Consider the following 16,024-nt stretch of genomic DNA (forward strand, 5'->3'; position numbering starts at 1 on the left):
CAGATGCAGTACCGTGCTAGGTCAATCTAATGTGAACACAGCATCTCCACATTAGGAGAATTACTGTGAATGATGTTTTCTTCTAAAACTCATTTGCATAACGCTATATAAATAGTCAATAAGTCAATAGTCAAAAAAGTGCTGTGTGAAACTTTATGTACAATTGATTGCATGTCGTACCACTGCCAAAGGCATTTTACTTGGAAAAGTCTAAAGATAGAGTTCAAATGAAGGGTGACTATTCTTTCCAAAACTAGAGCTGCAGGCGCTAGTTATAAAACTGCAACCTCCTCTGTAAAACTTTACTCTCTTTGATAGAAAATACAAGACACATTCATAAAATCCATTTTTTATTTTGAAAAAATTCTTATAAATATCAAAGCACTGGATCAACTCCACTGTTTTCAATACATAAAAAATATGTAAAACTTCTGTCTCTGATATGAAGCAGTAGCCTTATTACTTTCTATTCTCAGGCAAACAAACTTTATAACCTCCTGCAATTTATAAACATTTTCTTCATGTTCTGCAGCTACTCACGTGACAGGGATACATATCAGATACAACACTAAATCTAAAAAAGGGTGTGAAAACACGCGACACACTCCCGCTCTCTCCATGCACACTTTCCAGATAACCTCATTCAGAAAGAACCACCCTGAGGTCTTTTCAGCTGCCACCTTCTCCCTATGCCAGAAAACAAAAAGTGCCTGCAGGCTTTTCCCCTTTGGTTGTACTTGTACCTGCTGCCGCTGCAAATGCCTTTTATTTCTCCCATTTCTTTCCTTCAGAAAACATTCAGAAGGCATTGAGAGGCCTTGCAGCAATAGTAGCTATATTCTGGGGAGGAAAAGACAAAAAAAATCCACCTATCTTAAACTAAGCTAAAATATCTATGTCTCTATGTCTAATTTATTGAGTTATAAGAAGGTACATAAAGTCAATCCTGGTTTTTATTTCCCTCTGTTTGTCCATCTAAGATCAAAAGACCTGTTGAGGCAACAGGCACAGTCTATAAAACGTATGAAAAAGCAAATTCAGGGAGAGCAGTCGTGGAAGATGAGCTTGGTCAGAAGTACTGACCAAGAGATTGGTGGTAGTCACTGCCCATGAAACCGCTAGCTGCCTCTTTCAGCTATCACTGGTTTTCACTATGTAAGTCTCACAGTCTGAGGGTAAATCTAATCCTACACTAAGCTACGTCATATGAGAAGTTCATTAAAAATATTAAAAATATATTTGGCATAAAACAAACAATTGTATTCAGATAAAAAAAGCTCCTGAGAGAAACACAGGCTCAAGTCAGTTCATAAAGACATTTTTAAACACATTGCTATTGAGGGCTGATCTTTTATTAGATACTGACTTGATTCTGATTTCTTTGGTTTACTCTAACTGCAATCTTTGGTCTTGGGATATAAATGCAACCTCCCAAGTTCAGCTATGACAGCAGGACGTCAGCCAGTACCTGGGAGACATTACATACCAGGGTAGCGCTGTGCTCTAACGGCAAGATGCGAGGTACGCCGCATGTGTGTCACGCGGCAGCGTGTCTAGCATGAAACAGTCTGGAGCAACAGCTACCCCTGCCTCCTGATTTTAAGTGGTAGGAGCCTGGTGCTACATGGGTATAGTGCTACAGTCCCTTATTGTTCACCAAATGCAACAGGCTGAGTTTAGGCATGAACAAACAGTCCCTCTGTGCCCTTCCACCTTGCAGGTTGCAGGTTTCAGAACAATTTCATCGGTATATGTAGTGGAATACAGGAATACTTAATCCACCTGACATGATCCCACCACATACAAAATCCTTACTATTTGCTTTTTAAAAAAAAATTCAATCAGTATGTCATTATTGCTATGAAGCAGTCACAACAACAGGATCATCTAAGTATCTGTTATACTTAAATGCTGCTAGTCACTACTGCTTTCTGTAGGAAGGTAAGCGTGGTATTGCAGAAGTCAGCAAAGAAATTATATCAGCCTTGAAATATTTTTTTCTTGAGAATTACAGTGTGAAGTTTTCTATAGAAGCTAAATGTTATGTTAGAGACCAGAAGAATAATCCCAGAACATCCTCTGCTGCCATTAATATCAGGAATCCTGTTCAGTAATTTAGTGGCAAATTCTGGATGACTCCTTCACCACATCTGACACTTATGGTTAGTGCTGCCCTCCGTGCCTGTAACGTTAATGCCTCAATGCTCCCAAACCAACGCACTCAAACACAGTCAGACCTGTCAACATTGGTGAACCTGCAACAACTCAGGGCATACTTCTCTTTAAGAAATGACTGCACAGTAACCAATAATAAAACAACACCTATTTGTTACAACAACGCCAAAAAAAAAATTAAAAATCATAAAGTATATTAACTATTAAAAGTAATTCAGCCTTTGGTTTCAGAGGGAGACTACTCTGGCTTTACTCCTTTAGTTCCTTCTGACTTCTCGTCCCTTTAAAGGCTGGGGAGGCCGGTAGTTTCTCAGCAAGCAGCAGGCGACCTCATCCTCAGCAGTGCTCAGGAGGCTGCGGAATTTGGCTAGCTGCAATCAAAACAGACATAAGGTTCAGCAAGCTCGTACTAACGAAAAAGCATGTAGTAAGTATTAAAGATACTCGTCACCTTTCTTCTGCCGGGAAGAATGGAACTGTATTTTTCTATGGCATGTGGGGAATGGCAATTTCACCATTTCTGTCTTTGCAAATGAAAAACAACAACTACCGAGAAAATCTCCCAAAATATGTGTCAGAATGAAACTGCATAAGGATTATTTGTTTCCTATATTCACACTTTATCTTCCATAACCTGTTCTAAAACAGGGTTTTTCATATTTTTTAGTTTGATTTTATAGTTCAGAGATTCTGGAATGTTTCATGCCAAAAATCAGATTTCTTATGTGTACATCTTCTTGTTCAAAGAGTACATTCACAGTTAACCTGTAATAGTAGGTGTGGTGCTATAGAAAGCTCCTGTAAATAGCACTTTTGATATATTAAATGTACTCAAACCAGGAGAGATTGCAGATTTTTCCCTTGTGGAGACACAAAACAAGTGTCAACATTCATACCTCAGCACAAGCTTCTCTGCTTAAGCTGATCTCAGCAGAAACCCAGATCAGAGCTCCATGTCTAAACCTCTAAACCTGAGTCTGATTTCTGACCTGAAGTTTAGTATTTTGTCTACTTTCTAGTATTTCCAATATTTAGTATTTCTATATACCACCTTATTTCCCTTCTCGGTTACCAAGAGTAGGACAGCACAAAAATCATTACATTATAACAGAGCATTTAGTTGTATTGCACATTGCATCTTTATTGCATTAAGAGAGAAAAAAAAGCCAATACTATGTTACTTCACCCCATTCTAAAGCTAACATTTGTAATTCAGGCTCCTTATTGAGTTTCTAAAAATTTAAAATTTATTTTTAACTTTTTTCAACCTTCAAAGCACACTAAAAAATAGGTAGTAAATGGTAAAGCCCAAAGTAAAAAACTTGAGGAATAAAATTAACTGGCAAAACAGTATCAGGCATGGTGACGACTGATCAATCACAATGGTAGACATTGCTGGAAACAAACACTTTTAGCTACACATATGCTTATGTTTATAAGCATATAGCACATTTATACTTTAATACAGAAGATACAGCTACAATCTGAAAAATCACTAGTAAAGGAGCACTGTATTTGACATTGTTTCTGACACCATGTCCTCTGAACCTGTTATACATGGGCATTTGCATACAGTATTTCACATTTTAAAATGTATTCGCTATAGATTAGCCCAGATAAGAATCCTTTAACCTGAACAGTGGCTTGGCTTTGGGATGTTGACATCTTAACACAAATTTTCAATCCTAGATCCATACGCATGGCAGCGAGTCTTACAAAGCCAAACTGAGGGGAGTGGGGAAGAAAGACAGATGAGAAAATATGCACACACTTGAGCAAATACACGACTTCAAATCAGTTACAAAGAGAATTTGAGGTCTCCTGACTAAGAAGCACCCCATTCAGTGAACTGTCTTAACATTTTACATAAAGACTGAAGTCACCATTTCCGCTGAATATGTGGCCTAGGGTATTGAATTTTCTGAGGTATTTGTAATATTGACCATGAATGAGACAAATGCCGTGGTATAAAAACATTAAGGTTTACAGTGTGTCCAGATTGTTGATAAAATATTGCAGGTGATGTACTTATCAGCATCCAATATTAGAAGCTATAATCTGACATACTTCAGTGTCTCCAGTGGGAAAAACTCTTTATATCTAAGATGATCAGCCCACAGGGTGTCACTGTTGCAACATTAATATATAGCATGAAGCTTAATTTAACAAGAAATGTAAGTATACTCTTTTATGTGGTACCACACTTTTCCTAAGATAGCCTAACATAAAAACCAACTTATTAAAACTGTATTTGCTTTTCATTATTCTAGTAAATTCACCAAGATTTAGACATCTGGAATGCAAGAAGAAATTTGGTCTGCCAAACAAAAATGCCAGAGAAGAGATTTGAGCAGGATACGCAAATAATCTAATCGAGTGGAATTCCAGGATTTCTAAGTGTCACCAGAACCCTATTTTTCTGTCGGTTCCTTGTGGGTTATTTTTGACTGTTAATTTGTAGAGTATGCAGATTCTTTTTTAAAAATGTATAATAAATAGCTGTTACACAAAGAAAGTCAGGATAAATCTGATAGACACATTTTGTCCTTTGAAAATTTGATAAGGTATGCAATGCCAAGATCTGCAAAAAAATATATTTTTAGGTGGCATTTAGAATTTAAAGTCTTACAAAAGCAACATTTCTATAGCAGTGAAAAATCAGAAAATACCTGTTCAGAACAAACACTTATGGGCTCTCTCAGGACAATCCAGATGACACTCTCAAGAAGAGGTGGAACAGTGAGAGAGCCAAAGTAAGTCCAGTAGTCCAGGGACTTGGGAAGCAGACAACTAGGATCAAAGTTTGTGAATAGTGCTCTTTTACCCTGGAAAGGGGAAAAAAAAAAAAAAAAATCATTATGATCCTAGGTTAATTATATTTAAAAAATTATTTCTTACGCAAAGTTAAAAGAAAAAGAAAAAATGGGGCAATACTGTTTAAAAGCAAGAAGCCAAGATAAACCATGCCAAAGGAGGTAGAGCTTGTTCCAGTATGGGGTGGGCTGGCAGCATCCTGGATGATGATGGCAGGTAAGCCAGTACCCCTCTAATGAGGTCTTACCTCTGCGGCAGCTTTGCTGCTGTTATCCTTGATGCCACCAGGACACCACCAAAGGTGCCATGTCAGCAATAGGCTCCCCATAGTTACAAATGACCACGGGATGGAGGTTGGAGGGAGAGGTGAGAACATGTTAGACTTTCAGCGTGGTCTCTATGGGGCTGGCAGAGCAACCCCACAGGTCACTGCCACCCTCTCCCCCCCTACTCACCCCTTCCAGGCCCACGGGGTCCTCCCTGTTCCGGCTACCAAGCCAGAGATGCCTGTATGAACGTGATGCTGCGAGTCTGGCTGATTTATCTCACACCACAATAGCTTCTTTCTTACCCTGTACCTCAGCAGAACAGGGGAGAAAACCTTTCCCTCATCTTTTTCACAGTTTTCCATAAAGTATGTTCTTCTGTTACCATTCTCATAGCAACAGATTTGTCAGAGACTAGGTTCTGTGAGGAATTAGCCTTTTCCTCTGATCTCTTATTGTATAAAAATTATTGTCTGCTTAGTTTTCAACTTCACCTAAGAAGAATGCTCTTAAACTGTCCCAAGTCAGAGTTACATATGGATAGCTATGAAACTAGAGACTAAGGGACATGAAGATGAAGGAAGTAGGAGGCAGGTTACCCAAAAAACCCAAAACAACAAAAACAACCACCAGTACTAGTATTCTTTTAGAAGTATTTGTTGACCTTGATTCTGATGGTGTCCAAGCGGTCAGTAATCTTCTTCAGCTGAGGGTTGCATTCACCAATCTATTAACACCAGAGAAAAAAGAAATACTTGGGTTCCAGAGAAAAATAGCAAAAAAAAAATTATCAAAAAGCAAATGCGTAATGAAACTGATTTATATAACTTTACTTAAGTGACTGTGAGATCTGATGGATTTTGTGAGTATGAGCCTGTGACTAGCTCCTTAGAAAAATAGTACTGGTTGTAAAGAAGATCCACTCCCTTGCTGAGGGTATTTATTCTGGCTACTCATAATAATTATTTCAGCTACAAAAGACCCACAAACTTTACACTGCGGGGGAATAAAAGCAATTTATTTTTCATGTTTTATACGCAGGACATTAAAAGTTAAAAGCTTTCATCTGAAATTTAAATTGCTTAAAACAGTGAAAACATCATTCTTATGTATTCCAAGCAGGATTCGTGTGCTAAGAAATCCACTGAAACTTTCTTTGAATGATTATAATGTAAACTGGTAGAAGAGAATTACTGAAGCAGTTCATTGCAGCTGCAGCATGTCATGGCTCCCTGACTGTGCCAGCGCCAGCACTAGCTGTGCTCAGGAAGCTGTGGCAGCCCAGCAGAAACCAAGCCCTGTCCTTTGTCATGGATTGTGTCAATTCTCCATCTGCTTCTTCATACAGAAGTCAATGAAGCTGTTGCAAGAGTTTAAATTCATCTTAGAATAGGTACGAAAGGTAAAGAGATACATAAAAATTATAAGGAAATTCTCCAGTTTCTGGGTTTAGGTGTTTTGGTTTTTTTTTAATTATTTTTTTTTATTATTTTTTTTTTTAGAAGAAACTACCAGCTTGGAAACAAACCATTAAAAAGGTATTTGAACCAAATCAGATTGCTCTCCTAAAGAAACCTGTTAGTCAAGTACAAGTTATTGGCTTGTTAGGGGCAGCTGAATTAAGTTCCACATCTCATGTTGTACAGGAGCGCAGACTAGGCAAACTGAAGAACACTTTTTTCTTACCTTCAGAAATACAGCCATGACTGCTAATCCATCTGACTGGCGGGCTGCCTCAACAAAACTGGAATATTTTTCTGAGTTCCAGTGGACCACATGAAGCTGAAAAGCAAGAGACACAGACAGCATCAACTCCCGCTGAACTCAAATAGTCACAAATCAATACTACAACTTTACTGGTTTTGATATTCTACTTCTCTTGTTTGTATTCAGGGCCATTCAGTTTCTCAAATGCAATTATTTTTTGAAATCGGTAAATATGGAGTTCGCACAAATGGCAAAAAAAGCATTTCCAGTGGCTGGGATTATTCAAAATTTAAGCAATCAGCACACTACAGTGCCTGGAAAAACTGCTGTTGGGTCCCCAGATTTTGAACAGAGAACCTTAGACAAGATATCCCATAGTTATATAATTAAAGCTTTTAAATCCATTTTTAGTACAGCTGATTTTAAGAAGTGATTAAAAATCATGAGAATGTTATTAGTTGCCCTCTTTTTCCTTAATCAAGCTTTCAGTAACATTAATCAGCCACATAAATAGCTACAAAACAGGCAGAGGAGCACACATTAAACTTGCACTGACCCCTTTTCCCTTGTTTAGTTTAAGTTGAACATGAAAAATTTCAGTTTTTATACTTTACAAATGTGATTTTCTGTGGTTACCAGTAGTTAGGCACTTACAAGCAGCTTGATTATCTCAGGTTTGAGCATTTGCATTTCCAACATGCATTTTTCTGGAACTGTCCTGTTGCTTAAGCAGCTTAAAGACATCACCTAGCCAGGTGGGGAAAGGAAAAGCCCGTGATGTCTACCCCCGTACCACCTCAGTCCCTCCTGCTAAGCCAGGTTTCCTAAATCCTGGCCACGCTCCACAGCGGGAGCTCCTGGTTCCTGGGAAGCGCCAGGATATCCCAGCCTTGAGCAAGGGTCCAATTGCCAAGCCGGGGAGAGCACACACACTCGCACAGCGCTTAAGACTCAGCACTTCGCAAACATTAATTAATCCCACATACTCTCAGTGGATTAGTAAATCTTATTACCCGTAGTTTTTAGATAAGGAAAGAGAGACTCAGAAGCAGGGCATGGGATTGGCTTTTCTAAAATTGGTGACCTTTTCAGACTTTGAACTTTACTCTTTAGGAGTGCTGAAAAGCAACTCCACTGAATGATTTAAACTGGGATGAACCCCTGAAAAAAAACAGGCGTCCTCTTGGAATACAGCACTTCAAGACCTCTAAAGTAAGAGCAATTTAGGAAAGATGGAATTTGCTTTAAAGGTTTTCTATGGGAAGCAACATAGCTGCGTGGTTGACATAAGGATCTAAGAGCGTGAAGATTTTGACTCTAAATCTCAATCATTGCCTAACCTCTATGAGTTTCAATTTTCCATGTCTGTGGAATGGAGCTCTTGGTGTTACAGGGTATAACTAACGTTTATTAAACACTTGGGCTCTGAAGTGCGGAAACATTACTTCCAGCAACTAAGGAATCCCACTGAAATCAATAATAATTCATGTATGCTCATGCTGAAACACGTGCTGGCTCACAGCTTCAGAGATCCTTGAAGGAAAGTTGATAAGAATATTACAAATGAAATTGGGAAGAGAACATAGTCCACTAAACCATTCTCAGGTGCGTTAGTACCCTGGAGCTCACAGTGCCTGCACCACTCATTATTATAAGTTCACAGAAGCTACATTGAACAACTTTTAGACAATTACATTTTTACATACACAAAAAGGAAACAGATACTCTCAGTCAGAATTGACTTTTATTGTGGATTTAAAAAAAAAAGAAAAAAACCAACAAAGAACAAAAAGGAAAATTCCCGCAACTAAATAAAGCCCAATCCCTCATAGCTTTGCCAAAACCCCCCAAACCAACCCCCCAATCCCAAAACCCCCGAACAAACAGAGCTGTGAAAGACTTTTGGATACAGCCCCATTCTCAATGGCTTGCGACTTCTCTTTAAGGAATATATCCCGTCTTACCACCGCTCTGTCACTGCAGCTTGTGAAGAGACCTTGATCAGACCATACGTTGTCACAAAGAATGGAGCCATGGATCCCTTCTGCTTCCCGGTGGGCTTAGGGGGCTGAACCTTGCAGTCTTCTTTACCTGTACACTAATTCTTTCTTCGGCTCAGTTGATGCTTTTTCTTGAAATCTTACACATCTTCCTTATGCAGGTGAGCACTGAAACCATCTTCATGTCTCCTTCTGAGGTATTTTCTTTTGTGTGAACAGTGCTCAGAAGCCTTGATCTTAATTCTGGGTTTCTTATCCCAAATTCAAAGTGACATCTAGAGAGCTTCTTGTGGAAGGTTACCCAACCAACAGGTAACGGAAAGGTTTTTAGACTGGCTAGAAATTCAGAGATATTTTCTCCTTCCATTTGGTTTCTTAGGTGGGAAACACATATATATTTTCTCAGCTAGAAATTTGGTTTTGGTACTTAATGGTTTTAAAGCACCTCTATTAATTCTTTATATTCCATCTCACCTGGTTCCTGTGGAAAACATAAGCCTTTAAACACTGCAAATGTCACTTATCCCCATTAGTGTTAGAAAACTGATTTTTTTTCTGACCAGTATCTTTTATAGCATTTCCAGTAAAAGCTGATCACACCACTGTGCAAACATTTCATTTTTTTTTCTTCTTTAGTATTACGTCTTTTATTTGTCCATTACCATTTATTTTTATACTTTTTACTTCTTTTTAACCCCAGAAAACTCTTCCACTGTCTGATCTATTTGTTGTTAAAGATCTCAGTCTCATCAAAATACTCCATGTTACTTCCATTTGCAAAGAGGAATCAGACACTGAATACTTTCTACCGTAGACTACTCAAACACACTGAAGGAGACAGAGCAGGAGCGAACTCTCCGTGCCAGAGCAGACGGGGCACTTCTCCCTGGGGCACGCTGCCTCCACCGACACGCGGTACCTCCACAGACAGCAGGCACCCCACAGATATTAAGGTGTGGTCCTCAAAGAAGGTCATAACCATCACATTGCCACATGCACCACAAAATGCAAGACTCCTAAGTCTTGAACACATTTTACACTGCACAGGCCCCAGATCAAGTAATTCTGTGGTTTGTAACTGAAGCTGACTTTGAAAGCATTCTCCAAGGAAGAGACAGTGAAAGACAAAGATTAAAATAACTCTTGAACATTAAGTCTTGCTCTTATCAAGCTCTTGTCTTCTGTACTCCTTTTTTAATCCTCTCCAAAGCTTTCAAATATGTTCTCTTTTGAGAAAGGATCAAACACGCAACACTTCAGGGAGACCGCTTGTCTTTCGGTAAAATGGGGGGAGAAGGAAAAGCGGGAAGAGGAGGGGCAACATTATTCTTACAATGGAAAACTAGTCACAAGCTTAGTGGTACAGATGACTCCATGTAAAGCCTTACCTCTGCCGCGTACTTCATCCCATCCACTGCGTGCTCGGAGCCGGCTTCGTCGTTGGACCCCCAGTGGAAGTGAATCTGGCGCAGCCTGTAGGTCCCGCTGAGCGGCCCCCCGGTCAGCACTGGAAACCCAAGCAGAGGGAAAGGCTTCACTGCAGGAACGGGAGCCGCTACCCACGTCCTCTAACCTCACACCAGACTTCAGTCTTCGGGCAGTCCCCTGCTCCTTCTCAAAGCCTGTCTCGGATGGCTTCCCATCCATTTCTTTGAAGTACTACAGAAACCCTCACTTGTCCAGGATATGACTTTCAAAATTGCATTTATGTGTAGATGAGCGGGTTATGGGCTGCTAAAGGGTATGTTGTTATCACCAGGTTTGTCTTGCTATGGGCTGGATATTTCTTAGAAGATGGGAAAATATTTCTGGTTTGCAAGTGGTTTTCTTTTTAAATACATTCTCTTGAATGTATTTAAAAGAATCACTGTGAAATTAAGCTTAAAATACAGGTTTTATGAATAAAGGGGAGGATCAGAAGAATATAATGCGAACAGAATTTCTTCTCCCCTTTGAAATTTGTAGGAAAGTAGGTCAAGCTTAAAAAAATTTTCAAGGCTCTTTCCTTCATTTGCAACTAGATCCAGTTACATCAGATTGACGTCGGAGAAAAAGGAGCATACACTACCTATGCATTGTACAACTGCAATATCACTGGCACTTAATTAGCCCTTTATTTCAACTTAACACACATATGGGTGGGCTTTTTATTGTTTTAGTTTTGCAAGTGCTCGTCTTTTGCTAATCAGAGTTGGAACCAAACCACCTCTGCATACAGACGTGGACGTGAATGCATTCAGAAAGATTCCTTATTCACTGCAAAAAAATCACCCCACTCTCCCCGCTCTGTATCTCCTCTGAGGGTTTGGGAATTAGTCTGGGCTGGTTTATTGGCTTGTTATAGAGATTTTAAGGGGAAAGGATGGGAGCTCTAACCAGATCGTTTTAAAATTAAGAGCACTGGGGAGGACAATAGCAATTTTTTTCTCTCTTCTAGGTTTACTCCACAACCTAAACTTTTTTAGGAACGAAATACCACCAAATAAAGATAAAAGAAGAATTTCTTAAGTTGCCTATCTGCTAACACAAGTAGCCTGGCTAATGAAAAGGAAGTGGAATTGTTTATCTCCTTAAAACTTCAACTCAAAACCCATGCTTTTACAGAGCCTATAAACCTAGTGAACAAAGGGGATGGGGAAGTGGCACTCCTGAAACTAATTCCTTCATTCAAGGACTGAAAACTTGGAGGCAAATGATCCTAGAAATGTATCAAGATCAGTGTTCTAACTGGCTGAGGGAAAACATTTATGTAGAAATGCATCACCACTAAATGAAATACTTCTGCTGAAAAATGTGGAAAATGGCCTGATGATGTCTTTGAGCCACATCATACAGTGATGGTAAAACCTTCCATTCCAACAGTAATTAAGGAAAAGGTCAGTTGATCTATTTAAGGCAAATATCAGCATCTCAAAGTCTAAAAAGAGCTGCAAGAAGAGGTCTTTGAAACATCAGTAGACCAATTTCAGAGAATGGAGCTAATGTGGTACCCAAGAGGAGAAACAGAATTACACAAACAGTTACAGACATGAAATACAGTTTCAATGCTGACCAAAGTGAAGAAATAGTTCATATGAAAGTCAGTTAATAATGTATTAAAAGATGCTAATGTATTTAGTAAAATTAATTTGATCTTTTTTTCCATAAAACCACTATATGGCAGGAGTGCTTACTTCACAGGGGTGCCACAGAGGCCAAATTTTGGCCCTAGAAAATTCAGTATTTTTTGACCAATGACCTGAAAGAAAACAAAAACATTACTGATAAAGTTTGTCAGTGACGAATATTAGGGAAAATAGTGAATAACTCAGTTTATGAATACACAAGGATTTGAATTCTTTGATAAGTAAGGCATAACAATGGCCAAAACATAAAGCCATGTATATGGACTGAAGAATCTAGTCCATACATAGAAGATACGGAGTCTCCTGAAGATGACTGGGGATTACATTTGCTAATTATCTGATCAACATCTGTCAGTGCTTTGCCATGACATGAACTATATCCTTGGAGATATGGCCCGAGGAAAGCAGTAAGAGGATTACATTACCACTGCTTTGGTACCATTGTAAGCCTACCGAAGTACTATGTTCAGGCCCTGCCACTTCATGGATGGAGTTAGAAAGTGGAAGAGGTTCTTGGTGTATTCATACTCATATCTATGACTTTAAAAAAAAAAAAAAAAGGAGTTTAAAGGCTGAGTTGATCTAACACACACCAGAAATAAAGTATGATTTCAATTTTTTTAACTGTGAGGGTAATTAACAATTAGAACAACTTACCAAAGGCTGTGGTAGGTTCGTCATCGCTGGAAATTTTGAAATCAAGATTGTATGTTTTTCTAAGAGATGTGCTTTAGTTCACCCATACCTACTAGGCTTGAAGCAGAGATAATTCTGGGAAGTCCCGTGGCATCTGACACACACGAGGTCAGACCAGATCGCTGATGGTCAGCTGATGGCTTTCAGGCAACATCCAATGTTGCTTGTATCAACAGGAAATTTAAGAATTAAACTAAGACTGTCTGGGAAAGCAAAGTGTAATGTTGTCTCCACCTAAGTCTCTCCCTCTTGCCACTATAAGCCAATAGTCCCTCAGGGCGAACAGTCAGGGTGAGCACAAATTAGTCCCCCTCTGGCTTTGACCCTTGTGGATGCACCACATGGGCTTGGATCCTGAGCTAAGCCTCACACAACCACAAGAGGATTTTATTGCTTGTAGAAACTGCACTCCTACAGTTTCAAGGCAAAGTGTGCTAGCTTGCCTACCATCCAAGAGAAGGTTTCAAAGATGAAGGCACAAACATTACAAAGACTACGCTAAACCAGAGAACTTCTAAATAAGAATTAATGCTTGCAAAAAGGGAAGCTACATACTCGTAGAAAAGACCGGGACAATAACATTTTTCAAAGAAGAAAAGGGATCACTTGGGATACATTTCATTTTTTCTGTACTGGCTCTTTCCTGACACAAGAAGTACAGGTATGGATTGTAAAAAGGGAAAAAATATATAAGCAAACTTGCAGCTAAAGTCAGATAAGAGACTTGAGTGATTCGGTTGGAATGAACCTGTAATGAGACACAAAGGATGCATCTGCAGTGAGAGAGAGTAGCATTTGAAAAACTGTACACAACACTGTTCAAATAGGGGGGCTGGCTCTATCTAGCTGGTTGGGGTGGATCAAACCATCCCAATGAAAAGGGAATCCTAGCGCTTTCTGAGAAATGCAACCTCAAACTCGTGTCCAAATATGTTCCCACATTGTATCATGGTGAAAAACAGGGAAAAAAAGAATCTCTCATCCAGAGGAAGAAAGCCTTACTGTTTATGAGGAGTTCATGCCCGGCAGTGAAACATGCCCAGGCTGTATGTACTCCACTGAGGCAACGTGGACGAAGACACAGTGCAACAGGAAAGGAACAAACCTGATTTGTTGACGGTATCATCAAACTCAACACTGGTAGAGTGCCCGTTGTTAAGGATGATTTTAGCAGAAGCTGGATCATAATTCGGATTTAGAGGACGGAGAGAGGGATCATACTTGGTTTCCTCAGTTTTGATGTCGATGGGTGACTGACGGTCTCCATTAGCGACAGGAAAAACCTCCTTCCAGTGGGCAGGCCCTGCAAAGCATTGGAGGAGAAGGCTATATTGATGGCAGCGCCTTGCTTTGTATGAAAGAAGACTCTGCTAGAATTGTTCTTGTTTGCATCTCTTAAATTCAAAAAGGGTGCATCAGAAAAACATGGATCAAAATATTCAGGTACTTTTGCTGCACCACATTGCAACAGCAGCTCTCAGGACCCCTTTATCTATCTTTCATGGTGTATCTAACTGTATTTGGCCTTTGAACAAGGCCACATGCAGTAGGTACATATTTTATTATTCACAGTTAAGACTCAACTATGCACAAGACATATCCAACAAATGCTCAAGCATCCTGTATCCAACAGGCACTGTGCCTCAATAAATTTGTGACATGCCATTTTTGCCTAACATCATGTTTCATTATGTCTTTAAGGATTGTCTCTTATTAATCAGAAATACCACCATTAAGGGTTTTTTTATACGTTAGTCATTGGCTGCCAAAGACCTGAGGACACATCTACCGACTATGCTGAATGAGATGGGGAGATGTCAAAAAAGGTAAAAAGGCCGAGAGGTGTGTGGACTCTCCTGGGGCCTGATGGCAATGCCTGTAACCTAAGCATCACTGCACAACCGACCACCTCTTCCCAACCCACCAACCCTGCAAACCAGCTGTCACAACACAAGAAAGTCACCCTCTAACCATGAAGTCTACACACACACTCACACACACACATAGTGCTGACAAAATCAGCAAAGAACAGGAAAACTCAGGACAGTGGTGCCTGCACAAGGTTTGGATTTCTGCTACCTCCTGCTGGTAAATGAGAGTAGATCTTCTGGACACTGACTTGCACCACCATTCACCAGAGTTAGAGAGAAGTTAAAACACTGAAGAAGCTGTTAATCAATATTAGGGATCTCGTGTTAACCTTCATGCAAGCTAAGCCAAAAGTCAGCTGACAAGCATTGTTTCTGTAAATCAACAATATGCATATGAGAAAAATGGCAATGTCACTCTAAAATATAAGAAAAGCTTCACTGATGAGATGTGTGACATGTCTGTTCTTACCCACTAAACATCAGAGAGTCCTCATTAAGAATATGTGCTGTTGTTGAACCACATAAACAATGTGGAAAGAGGCCATTGAAGAAAAGTAGGAACAACAAGTTGCTTGGGGAATATGTTCTATAAGGTAAAGATAGCGAGGAAGATTTAGGATCGAAAAGATGGTAAGGTGAGGGAAAAAGGGGGAAAAGGAAAAAAGGGGAAAAGGGAAAAAAGGGAAAAGGGGAAAGACTGCAGGGCTAATGATCTTTCAGCATTGTCAAGAGCATAGCACTTGTTTTGCCTCCAGGCTTGTCATGGGTAAGAAGCATAATAAATCAACTTAAAGAGATTGAATGTAAGAAAAACTTAAACATGAGCATCAGAAACTGCTCTTGTAAAATCTGCATTACTGGAAATCCTCATAACTCCCTATATTGAAGGTAATTGATCTCAGTCTAAAAATCAGCCTGTTGGTTTGGGTCTTTCTGGATGGCTTTAGCACTTAAATAAACACGATGACAAAAAAGGATTAAAATTAAATTATGCTGTGATTAATAGCCTAACATCAAAAGTTGTCAGATAGTTTTCTCTCCTTGACTTCAATAGAAGTGAACATAGCTCAGAAACTCACAGGTGCTAAAATAACCCAAGCGCCCCAGCAGTAAATCAGGGAGGGAAGCGTCCGACGGCGCCGAGGGGAAGCCGCCTGCACAGCCACCTGGGCAGAGCCTGGCCCTCCTCTGAGCAGCACCGAAAAATGGAAGAGGGGAGGAGCAGCTTGTAAAGACCAGCCTAAGACTTAAACCTCAGGTAGAACAAAGGCCAGGGCCTTCAGTCTTGAGTGTTTTAAAAAGTCCTTTTGTTAGTGACTTCATTAACTAAATTCATTAAGCAAACCACTTCTAAGGCAGAAGATAAAAAT

At 39.7% G+C, this 16,024-nt stretch overlaps 1 protein-coding gene across 1 annotated transcript; it reads right to left on the bottom strand.

Moving 5' to 3' along the window:
- Positions 1-2,432: 2,432 nt before the first annotated feature.
- On the bottom strand, positions 2,433-14,086 carry CA13 (carbonic anhydrase XIII; the record flags this gene model as incomplete). The annotated part of the gene is made up of 6 exons (XM_010297482.1): positions 2,433-2,546; positions 4,845-5,000; positions 5,920-5,982; positions 6,942-7,037; positions 10,351-10,469; positions 13,889-14,086. Coding segments are annotated over 6 exons (746 nt in total), but the record flags the coding sequence as incomplete, so codon positions are not given.
- Between the last annotated feature and the right edge of the window lie 1,938 nt (positions 14,087-16,024).

The sequence above is a fragment of the Phaethon lepturus genome, unplaced genomic scaffold, assembly GCF_000687285.1.
Source record: "Phaethon lepturus isolate BGI_N335 unplaced genomic scaffold, ASM68728v1 scaffold47681, whole genome shotgun sequence".
NCBI classification, from domain to species: Eukaryota; Metazoa; Chordata; class Aves; order Phaethontiformes; family Phaethontidae; genus Phaethon; species Phaethon lepturus.